At 41.7% G+C, this 16,399-nt stretch overlaps 1 protein-coding gene across 3 annotated transcripts in view; it reads right to left on the reverse strand.

The window, feature by feature from the left end:
• MRPL3 (mitochondrial ribosomal protein L3) overlaps positions 1-16,399 on the reverse strand; it is a 197,071-nt gene that overhangs the window by 36,446 nt on the left and 144,226 nt on the right. For all 3 annotated transcript variants that reach the window (XM_073630340.1, XM_073630341.1, XM_073630342.1), the window contains exons 7-9: positions 15,289-15,397; positions 12,956-13,033; positions 11,878-11,955 (exon numbers count right to left, since the gene is read on the reverse strand). In XM_073630340.1, coding sequence (XP_073486441.1) covers positions 11,878-11,955; positions 12,956-13,033; positions 15,289-15,397 — 265 coding nt within the window. The remainder of the gene's footprint in view (positions 1-11,877; positions 11,956-12,955; positions 13,034-15,288; positions 15,398-16,399) is intronic.

Here is a 16,399-nt window from a genome sequence, read left to right on the forward strand (position 1 = left end):
CTCTTAAATTACCCGAAAACAAAGATTGTTCTACATTATGGTTTAGGGGAAGGCTACAAAAAGTTATCACAGAGATATAAGCTGTCAGTGTCCACTGTGAGGAACATAGTGAGGAAATGGAAGACCACAGGCACAGTTCTTGTTAAGGCCAGAAGTGGCAGGCCACATAAAATATTGGAGAGGCAAAGGCGAAGGATGGTGAGCAATCAAAAACAGCCCACGGACCACCTCCAAAGACCTACAACATCAACTTGCTGCAGATGGTGTCACTGTGCATCCTTCAACAATTCAGGGAGAAGCTGTATGGGAGAGTTATGCGAAAGAACTGGAGAGGTTTTGTAAGGAGGAATGGTCCAAAAAACATTCATCCAGTATCCAGACACTCATTACAGGCTATTGGAAGCGTCTAGAGGCTGTTATTTCTGCTAAAGGAGGCTCTACTAAATATTGATGTGATTTTTCTGCTGTGGTGCCCAAATTTATGCACCTGTCTAATTTTGTTTTGATGCATATTGCGCATTTTCTGTTAATCCAATAAACCTAATTTGACTACTGAAATATTACTGTGTCCTTAAGTTATTTGATAGATCAAAATGAAATTGTTGATCCAAACACCCAAATATTTATAAATGACAATCATGGAAATTGTCAGGGGTTCCTTAACTTTTGCATACAACTGTATATTAGAGCTGGGCGAATTTCTCCAAAAAAAAAAAAAAATCTGCGATTTAAAAAAAAAAAAAAAAAACTCGATTTGAATCCAATCTTTTTTTTTGATGGACACCGTGCCGGTCCTGAGAAGCTGTGGGCAGGAGTTTTTAGGCGAGGCCGCGGCTTCTGCCTAGTCCGCGGAGTCCGGCCTCATGGACCAGGCCGAAGCTGCGGCCTCGCCTAAAAACTCCTGCCCGCAGCTCCTCAGGACCAGCGCGGTGTCAGCGCCGGTCCTGGTGAAAATAAAAATCAAATTGATTTCTTCCCCAGCCCTAATTTTATATATATATATATATATATATATATATATATATATATACACACACACACACAGTATCTCACAAAAGTGAGTACACCCCTCACATTTTTGTAAATATTTTATTATATCTTTTCATCTGACAACACTGAAGAAATGACACTTTGCTACAATGTAAAGTAGTGAGTGTACAGCTTGTATAACAGTGTAATTTTGCTATCCCTCAAAATAACTCAACACACAGCCATTAATGTCTAAACCGCTGGCAACAAAAGTGAAAATAAGTGAAAATGTCTAAATTGGGCCCAATTACCCATTTTCCCTCCCCGATGTCATGTGACTCGTTAGTGTTATCAGGTCTCAGGTGTGAATGGGGAGCAGGTGTGTTAAAGTTGGTGTTATCGCTCTTACTCTCCCATACTGGTGACTGGAAGTTCAACATGGCACCTCATGGCAAAGAACTCTCTGAGGATCTGAAAAAAAGAAAAGAAGTGTTGCTCTAAATAAAGATGGCCTAGGCTATAAGAAGATTGCCAAGACCCTGAAACTGAGCTGCAGCATGGTGGTCAAGACCATACAGTGGTTTAACAGGGCAGGTTCCACTCAGAACAGGCCTCGCCATGGTCGACCAAAGAAGTTCAGCGCATGTGCTCAGCATCATATTCAGAGGTTGTATTTGGGAAATAGAGGTATGAGCCCTGCCAGCATTGCTGCAGAGGTCGAAGGGGTGGGGGGTCAGCCTGTCAGTGCTCAGACCATACGCCGCACACTGCATCGAATTGGTCTGCATGGCTGTCGTCCCAGAAGGAAGCCTCTTCTAAAGATGATGCACAAGAAAGCACGCAAACAGTTTGCTGAAGACAAGCAGACTAAGGACATGGATTACTGGAACCATGTCCTGTGGTCTGATGAGACCAAGATAAACGTATTTGGTTCAGATGGTGTCAGGCGTGTGTGGCGGCAAACAGATGAGGAGTGCAAAGACAAATGTGTCTTGCCTACAGTCAAGCATGGTGGTGGGAGTGTCATGGTCTGGGGCTGCATGAGTGCTGCCGACACTGAGGAGCTACAGTTAATTGAGGGAACCATGAATAACAACATGTACAGTGACATACTGAAGCAGAACCCGCCCCTTCAGGGACCAGGCCGCAGGGCAGTAATCCAACATGATAACGACCCCAAACACACCTCCAAGATGACCACTGCCTTGCTAAAGAAGCTGAGGGTAAAGGTGATGGACTGGCCAAGCATGTCTTCAGACCTAAACCTTACTGAGAATCTATGGGGCATCCTCAAATGGAGGGTGGAGGAGAGCAAGGTCTCTAACATTCACTAGCTCTGTAATGTTGTCATGGAGGAGTGGAAGAGGACTCCAGTGGCAAGCTGTAAAGCTATGGTGAACTCCACGCCCAAGAGGGTTAAAGCAGTGTAAGCTCGGTTTTGGACAAGTTGAGTTTGAGGAAGTGGTGTGACATCCATACAGATATGTCGGTTAGTAAGTTAGTGATGCGTGAGGAGACTAATGGTGGCCACACAAAACATTGACACTTTGTGCCCAATTTGGACATTCATCTAGGGGTGTACTTACTTTTGTTGGCAGCTGTTTAGACATGAATAGCTGTGTGTTGAGTTATTTTGAGGGGATAGCACCTTTACACTTTTATACAAGCTGTAAACCCACAACTTTACATTATAGCAAAGTGTCATTTCTTCAGTGTTGTCACATGAAAAGATATAATAAATTATTTACAAAAATGTGAGGGGTGTACTCACTTTTGTGAGATACTGTATGTAAGTAACACAGGGATATGCATTAGTTATGCTAGTGTAATTGTAGAATAAATTACCTGTGTAGGGACAGCATACACTGCAAACTGATCCTGAAACAAGCACGCACAATACATCTGGGTTATCTTGATCCATCCATATTAGGTGGCTGTACGCATAAGAAAAAACACTGAATCTTGAACAATAAAAACTTCATTGTGCTTTTGGTTATATAAGGATGTTTGCAACCATATGAAGGACAGGAAATTAGCAACATCAATAAATAATGCTGCTCATTTTCTGTCCGCCACATGATTGCAAATATCCTTGTATATCCAAAAACAGCATAATGAAGATTATATCATTACAAATCCAGCATATTTTCTTATGTGAACTGTCACTCAACATAAAAATGAACAAAGTTATTACCCAGATATGTTATGAATTACTTCCAGAATTAATACACAATATATACAGCTGCACTCAGCTTGCCAACATATGTCAAGATAAGGATATTGTTTATGGGGTATTGGAGTAGAGATAAACCCTAACTGGAGTTTTACCTGCCAAAGCATTTGTTTTTATGTCAATTAAGTTCTGTTCTGCCTTGCAAAAAAGGAGTCCGGATTTTCTCTGCTGTAGCTTACTAACACAGGTCTTGTCCCAAGCCAAGCCTGTGACTGGACTGTGAAAGTAGAAGCAGTAGACTGATGAGCTCATGACTCTGCCCTCTCCTCCTATCTGCATGTTAATTTTAAGAACACAAGCAATACAGCACAACTGGTTGGTGCCTTCAAATTCAAATAAATGCACTGCTTGCATTTAATTAAAATACATTCAGTGTCTATATGTTACATCTGCTTGGTGTCTAGCTAAGGAGATTAACAAACAATTGTAATTTTTCCCATAACATATGGTTTTCACATTTTTTTCCCATCTTAGTGCTGATGAGCCTCCAGCCTCTTTAACCACTTGCGGACTTGCCCACTATACATATACTGTCCTCCAGGAACTGAGCTCCTGTAATTGTGCCTGCATGCGCAGTGTCTTGTTATCTTGTTGTGATTAGACACAGCGGATCACAGGCAAAAAAGTACAGATGCTCTCACTGGGTCTTTACCAGTTGATCACTGTATCCAATCACAGCATCACAGAAAGTAAACAAAAAGGCTGCCGTTAGCAGCCATGTCTCACTTACTGGCTGGTGATCAGGAAGCATTCTTTACACTCACACACCGATCGATGTGTGAGCAGAAAGAAAGCCACCTGCCCAGCATCAGTGTAATCCAGTAACGGTGCCAACACTATTAAAACCTACCCCTCTAGTGTCATTCATCCCATTACAATATACTGTATGTCAGCCTTAGCCTGTCTCAGATCCCTTATCCTACATAACTGTACATTAACACCTTCATCGCCATCTTTCCACTATATGTTACCTGTACATTAACCTCCCTGGCGGTAATCCCGAGAGTGTCTCGGGGTTAAATTTCAGTACCATTAGCGGTAACCCCTGAGACACTCTCGGGATTGCATCGCAGGATCCTGGTACAGGTTACTTACCTTGTCCCCAGGATCCTGCGATGTCCCCCCGCTGTGTCCGGATCCTCCGCCCAATGTACTGTGTTCCGGGCTCCGCACCCTGCGAGCCTCGCGATGCATGGGGGTGGAGCCGGCGGGAATTTAAAAAAAAGTGAAAAAAAGATAACACATACAGTACACTGTAATCTTACATATTATATTACTGTATCAAATCCTTTCACATCCCTTTTGGCCCTAGTGCTTTTTCCAGTGCCCTGCATGCAGTTTTATATTATATATACTGTTCTTTCAGCCTGGAAACTTGAGATTGTCCATAGCAACCAAAACCGTCCCTTTACGTCAAAATCGGTTTTAGCTAGAAAACAGTGATAGTAAATAAGAATCACTCGCAGAATTGAGCGATAGTGATTCGTGGGGAAATTTATCATCAGACATTAAAAGTGATGACAGCAACAATTCTGCGACTGAGCAAATTTCAGTGTTTTTGATTTGATTACATTATTGAATAAAAATTCATTATTTTATTTTTTTACTTTAACAACAAGCGTGTTATACTTCTCGGGTCCCCTGTTGAAGCTCCTAACCTTCTCCTCTTCTCGGTGTGCCACCATAAAAAGCCGCTTCCTGTTGTAGCACACCTGCAGGCTCGATCCCGAGGCGCGATGTCTGCATTCATTGACACAGAGAGTAAGGCTCAGCCCCACCCGATCACAGGATTTGATTGAGAGCAACGGGAGGCATTGGCTCCCGCTGCTCTCAATCTGCCCTGCCAGGAAAGAGCACAGGTTCTGCTCTTATGCACAGCTCTGGATCTAGAATGGGCTCAGGTAAGTATAATACATAGAAGGTTTTTTAACTTAATGAATAGAATATATTATGATAAAAAAAATCTTCTACCTTAACAATCACTTTAAAATTAAGTGAGGCACTGCATATTTCTTTGTGAGGCCATGGTTCTACTTTAAGCCACTTCTTGTGCACAATAACCTGTTCTAACATCAGTTGCACATGATTGTTCTGCACTGGCTTTCTGACCAGCAGAGCAATGTGTGTCAACATGATTGCTTATAGCTTCAGCTAGAGGCACACACAACAGGGCGACAACACACAAGCACAACTGGGTGACAGTTGATTTACATACACTTTATATTTTATAAATAAAGTTGAATGTGTGTAATACCTAGCAGACAGTTTTGAGTTTCTTTAACCATTGATTGATTGATGCGTAATGGTGGTATGGGACAATCATTTTAAGATAAATCCACGGAGAATGTTTTGGTATTTATACAGCCATATAAATCTCCACAAATATATTAATGTACCAAAATACTGTAGATGTTTCACTTTGCAGAAGATGGTTGAATCAGTCAGTGATCAGCCTCTAAGCCCCATTTGGCTTGGCATGCTGCCTACAAGAGTGAATAAACTACTAGCCCAGGTGACATCCTTCCTTGGAAATGTAAAACTTTGTAACTTTTTTATAAGCCAAGCTGCTGCAGAACATACCAGGTCCACATTATTGTGAAATCTTAAAACAATATAAAGAGATTGCAAAGCATATTTTAGCATCAACAGCAAAAATATCCTAACATTGGAGCTTCAAAAGACTAAAGTGGCCCACAATGAGACTTTTATTCTGCATTTTAAGATCCACTGTTATTGTCACAGAATTTAAAAGTATGAAGCTACAATAACTAATAACCAATTACAGTGGGGACGGAAAGTATTCAGACCCCCTTAAATTTTTCACTCTTTGTTATATTGTAGCCATTTGCTAAAATCATTTAAGTTCATTTTTTCCTCATTAATGTACACACCCCATATTGACAGAAAAACACAGAATTGTTGACATTTTTGCAGATTTATTAAAAAAGAAAAACTGAAATATCACATGGTCCTAAGGTTTCAGATCCTTTGCTCAGTATTTAGTAGAAGCACCTTTTTGATCTAATACAGCCATGAGTCTTTTTGGGAAAGATGCAACAAGTTTTTTACATCTGGATTTGGGGATCCTCTGTCATTCCTCCTTGCAGATCCTCTCCAGTTCTGTCAGGTTGGATGGTAAACATTGGTGGACAGTCATTTTTACAGTAGGTCTCTCCAGAGATGCTCATTTGGGTTTAAGTCAGGGCTCTGGCTGGGCCATTCAAGAACAGTCATGGAGTTGTTGTGAAGCCACTCCTTCGTTATTTTAGCTGTGTGCTTAGGGTCATTGTCTTGTTGGAAGGTAAACCTTCGCCCAGTCTGAGGTCCTGAGCACTCTGGAGAAGGTTTTCGTCCAGGATATCCCTGTACTTGGCCGCATTCATCTTTCCCTTGATTGCAACCAGTCGTCCTGTCCCTGCAGCTGAAAAACACCCCCACAGCATGATACTGCCACCACCATGCTTCACTGTTGGGACTGTACTGGACAGGTGATGAGCAGTGCCTGGTTTTCTCCACACATACCGCTTAGAATTAAGGCCAAAAAGTTCTATCTTGGTCTCATCAGACCAAAGAATCTTATTTCTCACCATCTTGGAGTCCTTCAGGTGTTTTTTTTAGCAAACTCCATGCAGGCTTTCATGTGTCTTGCACTGAGGAGAGGCTTTTGTCTGTCCACTCTGCCATAAAGCCCTGACTGGTGGAGGGCTGCAGTGATGGTTGACTTTCTACAACTTTCTCCCATCTCCCGACTGCATCTCTGGAGCTCAGCCACAGTGATCTTTGGGTTCTTCTTTACCTCTCTCACCAAGGCTCTTCTCCCCTGATAGCTCAGTTTGGCCAGACGGCCAGTTCTAGGAAGGGTTCTGGTCATCCCAAACGTCTTCCATTTGAGGATTATGGAGGCCACTGTGTTCTTAGGAACCTGAAGTGCAGCAGAAATTTTTTTGTAACCTTGGCCAGATCTGTGCCTTGCCACAATTCTTTCTCTAAGCTCTTCAGGCAGTTCCTTTGACCTCATGATTCTCATTTGCTCCGACATGCACTGTGAGCTGTAAGGTCTTATATAGACAGGTGTGTGGCTTTCCTAATCAAGTCCAATCAGTATAATCAAACACAGCTGGACTCAAATGAAGGTGTAGAACCATCTCAAGGATGATCAGAAGAAATGGACAGCACCTGAGTTAAATATATGAGTGTCACAGCAAAGGGTCTGAATACTTAGGACCATGTGATATTTCACAGTTTTTCTTTTTTTATAAATCTACCAAAATGTCAACAATTCTGTGTTTTTCTGTCAATATGGGGTGCTGTGTGTATATTGATGAGGAAAAAAATGAACTTAAATGATTTTAGCAAATGGCTGCAATATAACAAAGAGTGAAAAATTTAAGGGGGTCTGAATACTTTCCATCCCCACTGTACATAGTTACATAGTTAGTCAGATTGAAAAAAAGACACAAGTTCAACCATAATAAATAAATAAAATAAAAAATATCATACAATCCCATATACCCACAGTTGATCCAGAGGAAGGCGAAAAAACCCCCAAAAAAACAGAAAAGCAGGATCCAATTTGCTACAGTAGGGGAAACAATTCCTTCCTGATCCCAGAGAGGCAATCAAATTTCTCCTGGATCAACTTTACCAATTAGAATTTATTTTCCTCTGCTCTTGCTACAAAAACAGAATGGTTAGTATGGGATACCACTTTTTAATTGCTCTATTGCACCATCCTCACACAGACAAGAAAACTGATTCAAATTATTTTAAAACACAGATGTTATTTTCCAGCCTTCAGAAATAAAATACATATATAACTGTTTCAGTTTTTTTTGGCGACATTATCCTCTCTCTCTCTATTCAAGTGAGATCAGGTTTCTATACCATATGTATATCCAGTTCCCAGAACACAAACAGTAAGCATTTATGAGGTCCTTGAAAAGGCAAAGATACTCCCCTTCAGCGAAACCGCATGTGAGAAAGGAGATTTGCTGAGCTGAACCTCGTTAAAGCGGACCTTGTACTAAAATGCAAGGTTCGCATATGTGGCTGCAGCCATCCCCCTGCTCACAAAACACCGCACTACGGAAAAGAAATAAAAAAACACATTGGAAGAAAATGCATTAAAATACTCTCCTTGCTTCAGATTCCTGTCACTGGGCATCACAGAGGGATCCTGGGAAAGCTCAGCAACCCAATTCTTGCAAGAGGACAATACAGTAGTGTGTTCTTGCAGAATATGGGATCCTTATATTTTTCATCATCCCACAAGAATTCCCACTTGCATAACCTCATCTAGGCAAGCCCGCCGGAAGCCTGAGAGTAAGGCAGGTCTTTGTTTTTGTTTTTTTACGCCCAGTGTTTTTTTTATTACTGTAATACAGCATTTTGACAGCAGGGAAGGGCAGCACATAAGTGGACCTTGAATTTTACTGCAAGGTCAATGCAGTATTACATTACAGTGTATGGTCAGCTCAAAAGAGAAGTATGGCCAAAGCCTTTTGGGACACAGGAGTGCACATAGTTCTGTACTTCTGCGACCCAGAATCAGGCAATAGTGGGCTAAAGTCTGTTGTTAGCGGACATCACAAAGGGGCTCCAGGCTCTGCAGGGATCCACCTAGATGCCTGACTGGCAACTGGCTCAGCCCCTCAGTTTACTGCTGAGAGCCTGAGCCAGCTGCTCCCTCCCCCTCCAACTGCTTCAGCCCCCTCCCAGTTAGCACAGGAGGGGCAGAGCAGAGAGATGGTGACTGACAGTCACTGCTCCCCACTCCGTGAAGAACTGAGTGACCAGCAGCCATGTGATCACTCAGTTCTTAGCCTTAGAGCTGGCAGTGGGAAAGCTGCAGCCATAAAGGTGAGGATGTATGTTTTATTTTTTGCTATCCCACATCTCTCCATTAAGATGCAAATTTAGTTTTTACCGACAGTTCACAAACTTTCTGCATTTATATGTTAGGAATTTACAAAATACATAGAACCATTCACATTGGTCTCTGTCCAAAGGACGTTTTATTCAGTGTACAAGCATACACATAACAATTTGGTCAGAAGCCAGGGAGTTAAGCGTCCCTGGCAGGATGTGAACCCGGGTGTCAGAGAGCTGCATGAAACTGAACCACTGAGTTGGGTACCAACCTAGCTGTAAAAATATACCTTGTGTAATGTGGCAGTAAAAGTAACTGAGAAAAAGTTACAGTAAGTACCAAACAGCCACCAAAAGGTTTTACAAAGCGATGACGACGTAACCCATACAACAACAATCAAAAACCAACTCTCCTGGTTATGGAAAGTCAGAAAGGGCTCATCATGAAAGTGAAGGGTACGTTTGTCACATTCTAGGCATCTGCAATAATGCCCGGGCACAAGGAAAAAAGAAGAAAAAAAAGGAGAGAGAGCGTAGGAGAAAGTCAAAGTAACAGGGGGTGGGGCAGCTGTTTAAAAACCACTTGGGGAACTTCTAAAGATTTTGGTAATAGAGGGGTGTCGGTATCCCCTCAGACAGCTATGGCTGAATTTCCAGAGGGCCAGAGTCTGATGCACCCTAGTTACCGCTGTTTGGAAGTACAGTATCTCACAAAAGTGAGTACACCCCTTGCATTTTTGTAAATATTTTATTATATCTTTTCATGCGACAACACTGAAGAAATTACACTTTGCTACCATGTAAAGTAGTGGGTGTACAGCTTGTATAACAGTGTCCCCTCAAAATAACTCAACACACAGCCATTAATGTCTAAACCGCTGGCAACAAAAGTGAGTACACCCCTAAGTGAAAATGTCCAAATTGGGCCCAAAGTGTCAATATTTGGCCACCATTATTTTACAGCACCGCCTTAACCCTCTTGGGTATGGCGTTCACCAGAGCTTCACAGGTTGCCACTGGTGTCCTCTTCCACTCCTCCATGACGACATCACAGAGCTGCTGGATGTTAGAGACCTTGCACTCCTCCAACTTCCGTTTGAGGATGCCTCACAGATGCTCAAAAGGGTTTAGGTCTGGAGACATGCTTGGCCAGTCCATCACCTTTACCCTCAGCTTCTTTAGCAAGGCAGTGGTCGTCTTGGAGGTGTGTTTGGGGTTATGTTGCAATACTGCCCTGCAGCCCAGTCTTCGAGAGGAGGGGATCATGCTCTGCTTCAGTATGTCACAGTACATGTTGGCATTCATGGTTCCCTCAATGAACTGTAGGTCCCCAGTGCCGGCAGCACTCATACAGCCCCAGACCATGACAATCCCACCACCATGCATGACTGTAGGCAAGACACACTCATCTTTGTACTCCTCACCTGGTTGCAGCAACACGCACTTGACACCATCTGAACCAAATAAGTTTATCCTGGTCTCAGACCACAGGACATGGTTCCAGTAATTCATGTCCTTAGCCTGCTTGTCTTCAGCAAACTGTTTGTGGGCTTTCGTGCATCATCTTTAGAAAAGGCTTCCTTCTGAGATAACAGCCATGCGGACCAATTTGATGCAATGTGTGGCGTATGGTCTAAGCACTGAAAGGCTAACCCCCCCACCCCTTCAACATCTGCAGCAATGCTGGCAGCACTCATACGTCTATTTCCCAAAGACAACCTTTGGATATGGCACTGAGCACGTGCACTCAACTTCTTTGGTCGACCATGGCAAAGCCTGTTCTAAGTGGAACCTGTCCTGTTAAACCACTGTATGGTCTTGGCCACCATGCTCGGCAATCTTCTTATAGCCTAGGCCACCTTTATGTAGAGCAACAATTCTTTTTTTCAGATCCTCAGAGAGTTCTTTGCCATAAGGTGCCAGGTTAAACTTCCAGTGACCAGTATGAGAGAGTGAGAGCAATAACACCAAAATTAACACACCTGCTCCCCATTCACACCTAAGACCTTGTAAAACTAAACGAGTCACATGACACCGGGGAGGGAAAATGGCTAATTGGTCCCAATTTGGACATTTTCACTTAGAGGTGTATTCACTTTTGTTGCCAGCGGTTTAGACATTAATGGCTGTGTGTTGAGTTATTTTGAGGGGACAGCAAATTTACAGTTATACAAGCTGTACACTCACTACTTTACATTGTAGCAAAGCGTAATTTATTCAGTGTTGTCACATGAAAAGATATAATAAAATATTTACAAAAATGTGAGGGGTGTACTTACTTTTGAGAGATACTGTATGTTGCAGGTTCGAACTGGCTATAGAGGCCTGCTGTGTACTTAAAAGAGAAGGTGCAACCTCTCCTATAAAACCACGTTTTGCAAAATTGTTTCTCCTTACCATTGGCAGAGGCAAGTATTTTTTCTATCGTGTAGGTTTTTCAGAAATTTTGCATAACCACACACACACCGGGGGTGGGCTTGTCTGCCGCCAGTACAAAGGAATGCATGCCTTCGCTGCATTTAGTAAGTGCTTTGCAAGTGATCGTTTGTACTGATTGGATGACACAGGAGCCAGATGGTAAGCTGTTGGATCCTCTCCTAGTTCTTCCATAATAATTTTACGGATCTTAAAACATTGATATACATATACCTCCTATACATGTACATCTGTACACACTAAAAAATATATAACAACATATTACATAATGGGTATGAACATATTACATAATGGGTATGTCTAAAGTGGAATTTTTCATAATGGACCACAAATTACAATCTCTGGTAATTCTGGTGAAGATCAAAACTTACCTTAACTAAACAGTTGCTGTGCCCAGGAACAGAGCCATTCACATAAATAATGTTTTGTGTTGTATTTATTCTCCACACCTGTTACGAACATATATCATTACTAAACAGAAATGTGGCATATTGAACAATGGCAATGTGCAAAGTACAGTAACCCACAGCAAAGACATGCAAAAAGTTAGCAGATTCCAGCAGATAAAGATTGAGTCTTAGATAACAATAATTGCAAACACAATTTTCATCAAGTATAAATAGCAAGTCTAATTAAAAAGTGTGGGAATTCTGAAAAACAAACCTACATACTCACGTTGATGGCTGCAGCATCGATCCAATGATGCAGCTGTCCCTTGCCAGTTCTACACCGAGAACTGAGCGATCAAGGATGATTGCTGAGTTCTTTAGGTATGCTTTGAGCACAGATCAGTGACTGTCAGTAAATGCTCTGTCCCTCCAGCGCTCACTGGAGTGCCGGACTGTGGAGGGGGCGAGAGCGGCTGGATTAGGCTATCGCTGAGACAGCTACCGCTTAGGCATCTGGGCGAGATTTTGACACTATTGCCGGGATCCCTGCACAGCCTCGACCTGCTCTGTGACGTTAGCCGACAGTGGACTTCAGTCTATAGTCAGTTGAATCTGGGTCACAGTAGTGCTGGGTCACAGGGGAAGAACGGCCAAAACAGCTAAAGCCATACTTCTCCTTTAACTACCAGAGGCCCAATCACGCCCCCATATTGGGACAGATAACTGATAACCCGGTATTTATGCACTGACCCACAGGAACTACATTTCCGATTCCTGTAGAATAGTTAGATTACTGAATAAGAATTGCTTGTAGGTCATTGTTGGTTTATGTCTGGTGGGTCAAATTTGGCACAGAGAAGATTTTTCCAAAACCTGTTAATAACCTAAAGTTCAAAATAAAACAAATTCTGGTTCTCATGATATGTGCTAATGAACAGAATAACATTCCAATAAAAGAACTGTAAAATATTACTGAGTCTTAATTAAATAGGTTGCAACACCACCAAGGTATGATGCGTTCTCCAGAAAAAAGTATTAAAAAATAAATTAACCAACAAACCTTAAGAGCATAAGCTGTCCTGTAGAAGTTTCCCAAAGGTCCGGGCAGTTTTGTTCCTGGAAACACTCGTGCTGGATCCTATTTCAAAACATTAATATATAAACTTCTTGAGTAATTTCTTAATAAAGAATAAACTGCAATACAGTTTTGTAATCCATTTTTTAAATCATCATCAAAAGGAAGCCTTTAGAAAAAAGAAGCCCTTTTTTTTTACTGTTAACTAAAAGAAGTTATGTGCAATCCTTTGCCCCCATTGCTACCCTCCCTCTGGTGTGAATGGGCTGAATGTTTGTAAACACAGCAGGAAGGAGAATTGGTAGATTTAGGCTGGGTTCACACGAACGCCGCATCCGTTGCACAGCAGAGTCCAGGGCATGCTGGTTCACCGCTTCAGGTCCAATTTCCGCCCAGATTTTGGCTGAATTCGGACCTGAAACGGACCAAAAAAAGGTACACGTTTTTCGTGCAAAACACACCGGACCTGCTGTGGAGATATGTGAACCAGCTCCATAGAGAGCCAGTTACATTCTCCTGCTATGCTAATTGGATGTGAAAAATCTGCATCCAATTCACATAGGTGTGAACCCAGCCTGAAGGTGAAAGTGGGGGGGATCTTATAGTACCACCGACCACTAATGAGGATGGGACTTTTTTTTTGGAAGGTTTTACCCCCTTCATGACCAGGGCATTTTTTTTCTATTCAGCAACGTGGTACTTTAACTGGCAATTGCACGGTCATGCAACACTGTACGTAAATTAAATTTATATAATTTTTTTTCACACAAGCCCTGAGCTGTGTGGTCATGCGACCATTAGGAAACAAGGGGTTGATTTACTAAAACTCGAGCACACAGAATCTGGTGCAGCTCTGCATAGAAACCAATCAGCTGCTATTGTCAAAGCTTAATTGAACAAGCTGAAGTTAGAAGCTGATTGGTTACTATGCATAGACGCACCAGATTCTGTGTGTTCCAGTTTTAGCAAAAATGGCTAGAGTAAAATATACTAAATTAATTAAAACACTCCTTTAACAATTTTTGCTTTTCGTTTTTAATTGGGAGAATGGGAAACGGTTACAATCTTTAGCAGTTCCAGTCTCCTTGGGGAGATTTAACATTTCTCTGTGACTCAGATTTACTGGTACTAAGTGAACACACCAAGAAGCTCCCAAGCACCAAAACTGACGCAACCTGATTTCGTAAAGTGGAAGTAAACCTTTTTTTGGCACTTGTACCTACAGGTAATCCTACAAAAAGGTGAACAATACAGTGAAAATCTGCTACATCTGCACGGTTTAGGTTATATTTATACTGCATTCAGCTGGTGACGTCACCGGCGCATGCGCTCTGAAGGGATGGCATACCCGTGCTGTCCCTTTAGAGCTCCATGCTGCAGTTCGTGACTCAGGAGCAACATCATTGTGGCGCAGCCAGACGGCTGGAGGACACAAACCTGGACGAAAGGCTGGGTGAAGATGGAAGCGCCTTCAATGGTAACAGCGCAGAGTTGGAGGGCTTTGTTCTAAGGTAAGTATTTCATAATGTGCTAGTATACTGCTACCTAGAACCACCCAACTCCTTCAGACTGACATCTACCCATCAAGGCATTCTGATATTTGCATAACTCCTTCCAAGAGCCAGCCAACTGCATGCATCAGGGGTGAGGGTTCTGTAGACGAGTACTGTGGAAGGTTGATGTGATATGTTTTGAAGCTATTTACAGTACTCTTCCAGTTCTTCCCACCAGCCATAATCTGCCTGCATTGCATAAAGAAGCACAGAGACTCAGTGTTGACGTCACTGGGTCTAAAATTTACTGAACAATTAAATTGCTTTATTAAACATTTCATTATTATATTGATGAAAGGGGAAAGGAAGAACCAAGGAAGGCAAAAAATAAGCAGGTTAAAGGTCATCTGCAACACAGAGGCTCAGCTTACCCAAAACTGACAGTTCAATGATGAAAGAGGAAAGCCTTGTGTCTTATTTTTTAGTTCTATTTATCTTCAACGGACATGAAAGCCGGGGTCATATTTATACGGTTCTCTATTTATTTTAAAATATGGAAATATTAAAAAAAGGAGCAACACTCCCCTTGCTTGCCTTTTTATATACTGACCACAGATTAAGAAACACTGGCGATGAGAAATAAAAGCTAGTCTCAAAACCACGTTAGCGATGCAACTCACAAATGCCCACTCATAACTGAAATATCAGTTCTGAATGAACTTAACTTTCACAAGCTTAGAGAAAGCACTGCTGAAATATTACTGGTATATAATTGGTTGTTCTCAGTATGAAACGTAAAAAGGATAAAGCAAATGCTTTACTTACTCCAGCAGCAATAGCACCAGGCCTACGATGTGTTTTGGTTTGTCCATGCGATGCTGGTTGTCCACTATATCCCCATCTTTTCATCACTCCTTGAAATCCTTTACCAATCCTGCAATAAAAACAGACACACGAATAAAAAAAAAAAAACACACACAAAAAAACATCCCTCTGCAACTTCCCTTTTAAAATAATGGCTCAAGTTAAATAGATATTCCAGGTGATCTTTATAAAATGTCGATGGCTAGAGTAATGGAAAAAACTAATAGATATTAATTAAAAAAGGCATATTTTTTGACTCTGCTTCACAATATCCTATTTGCACAAATACAAAACAGATAAAGTTAAAGGGTGATCCCACTTTCATGGGTAAAAAAACCTGCAAATTAAAAAACAAAAAAAACTATACTGTACAATTGCTAAACAAGCCATATTGTAAGTGAGCGTTAATAAAAATTACCATTCTTTTTCAATCTGCGGCACTGTAAATTTCTCTAAAATTTAATGCTTTAGGGTAACCCGGAGGCGTTCTGTACACAGATGGTGAACAGAACGCCACCACCTCCCAGAAATGTAATTTCCTGCTTGTGTGATTGACTCACTGATTTTCCCAGAAGTCTGCACAAAGATACAAGTCATATTTTAGGCATCTGCAACAAACATTTCATTTTTGGTAAGATGTGTAAAGGGATGCAGACCATTCATTTTTGCTCATTAGAACCCTGCAAGAGCATTAGCTGATTACTAATGAAAAAGTCACATTCACTCTGTATATTGACACAGACAGATTTTCCTTCAAAGCAACAGTAAGAATCTGCAACAAAGTTTAAGATAGATGCAATGTTTATTGAACACCCGGGGGGGTTGTCTTTTTCTCCAACAAAAGCAGAGTTATGCCCCGTACACACAATCGGACATTCCGACAACAAAATGCATGGATTTTTTCAGACGGATGTTGGCTCAAACTTGTCTTGCATACACACGGTCACACAAATGTTGTCGGAAATTCCAAACGTCAAGAACGCGGTGACGTACAACATGTATGACGAGCTGAGAAAAATTAAGTTCAATAGCCAGTGCGGCTCTTCTGCTTGATTCTGAGCATGCGTGGAAC

Source organism: Aquarana catesbeiana, linkage group LG05 (genome assembly GCF_042186555.1).
Source record: "Aquarana catesbeiana isolate 2022-GZ linkage group LG05, ASM4218655v1, whole genome shotgun sequence".
In the NCBI taxonomy this organism is placed as follows: Eukaryota; Metazoa; Chordata; class Amphibia; order Anura; family Ranidae; genus Aquarana; species Aquarana catesbeiana.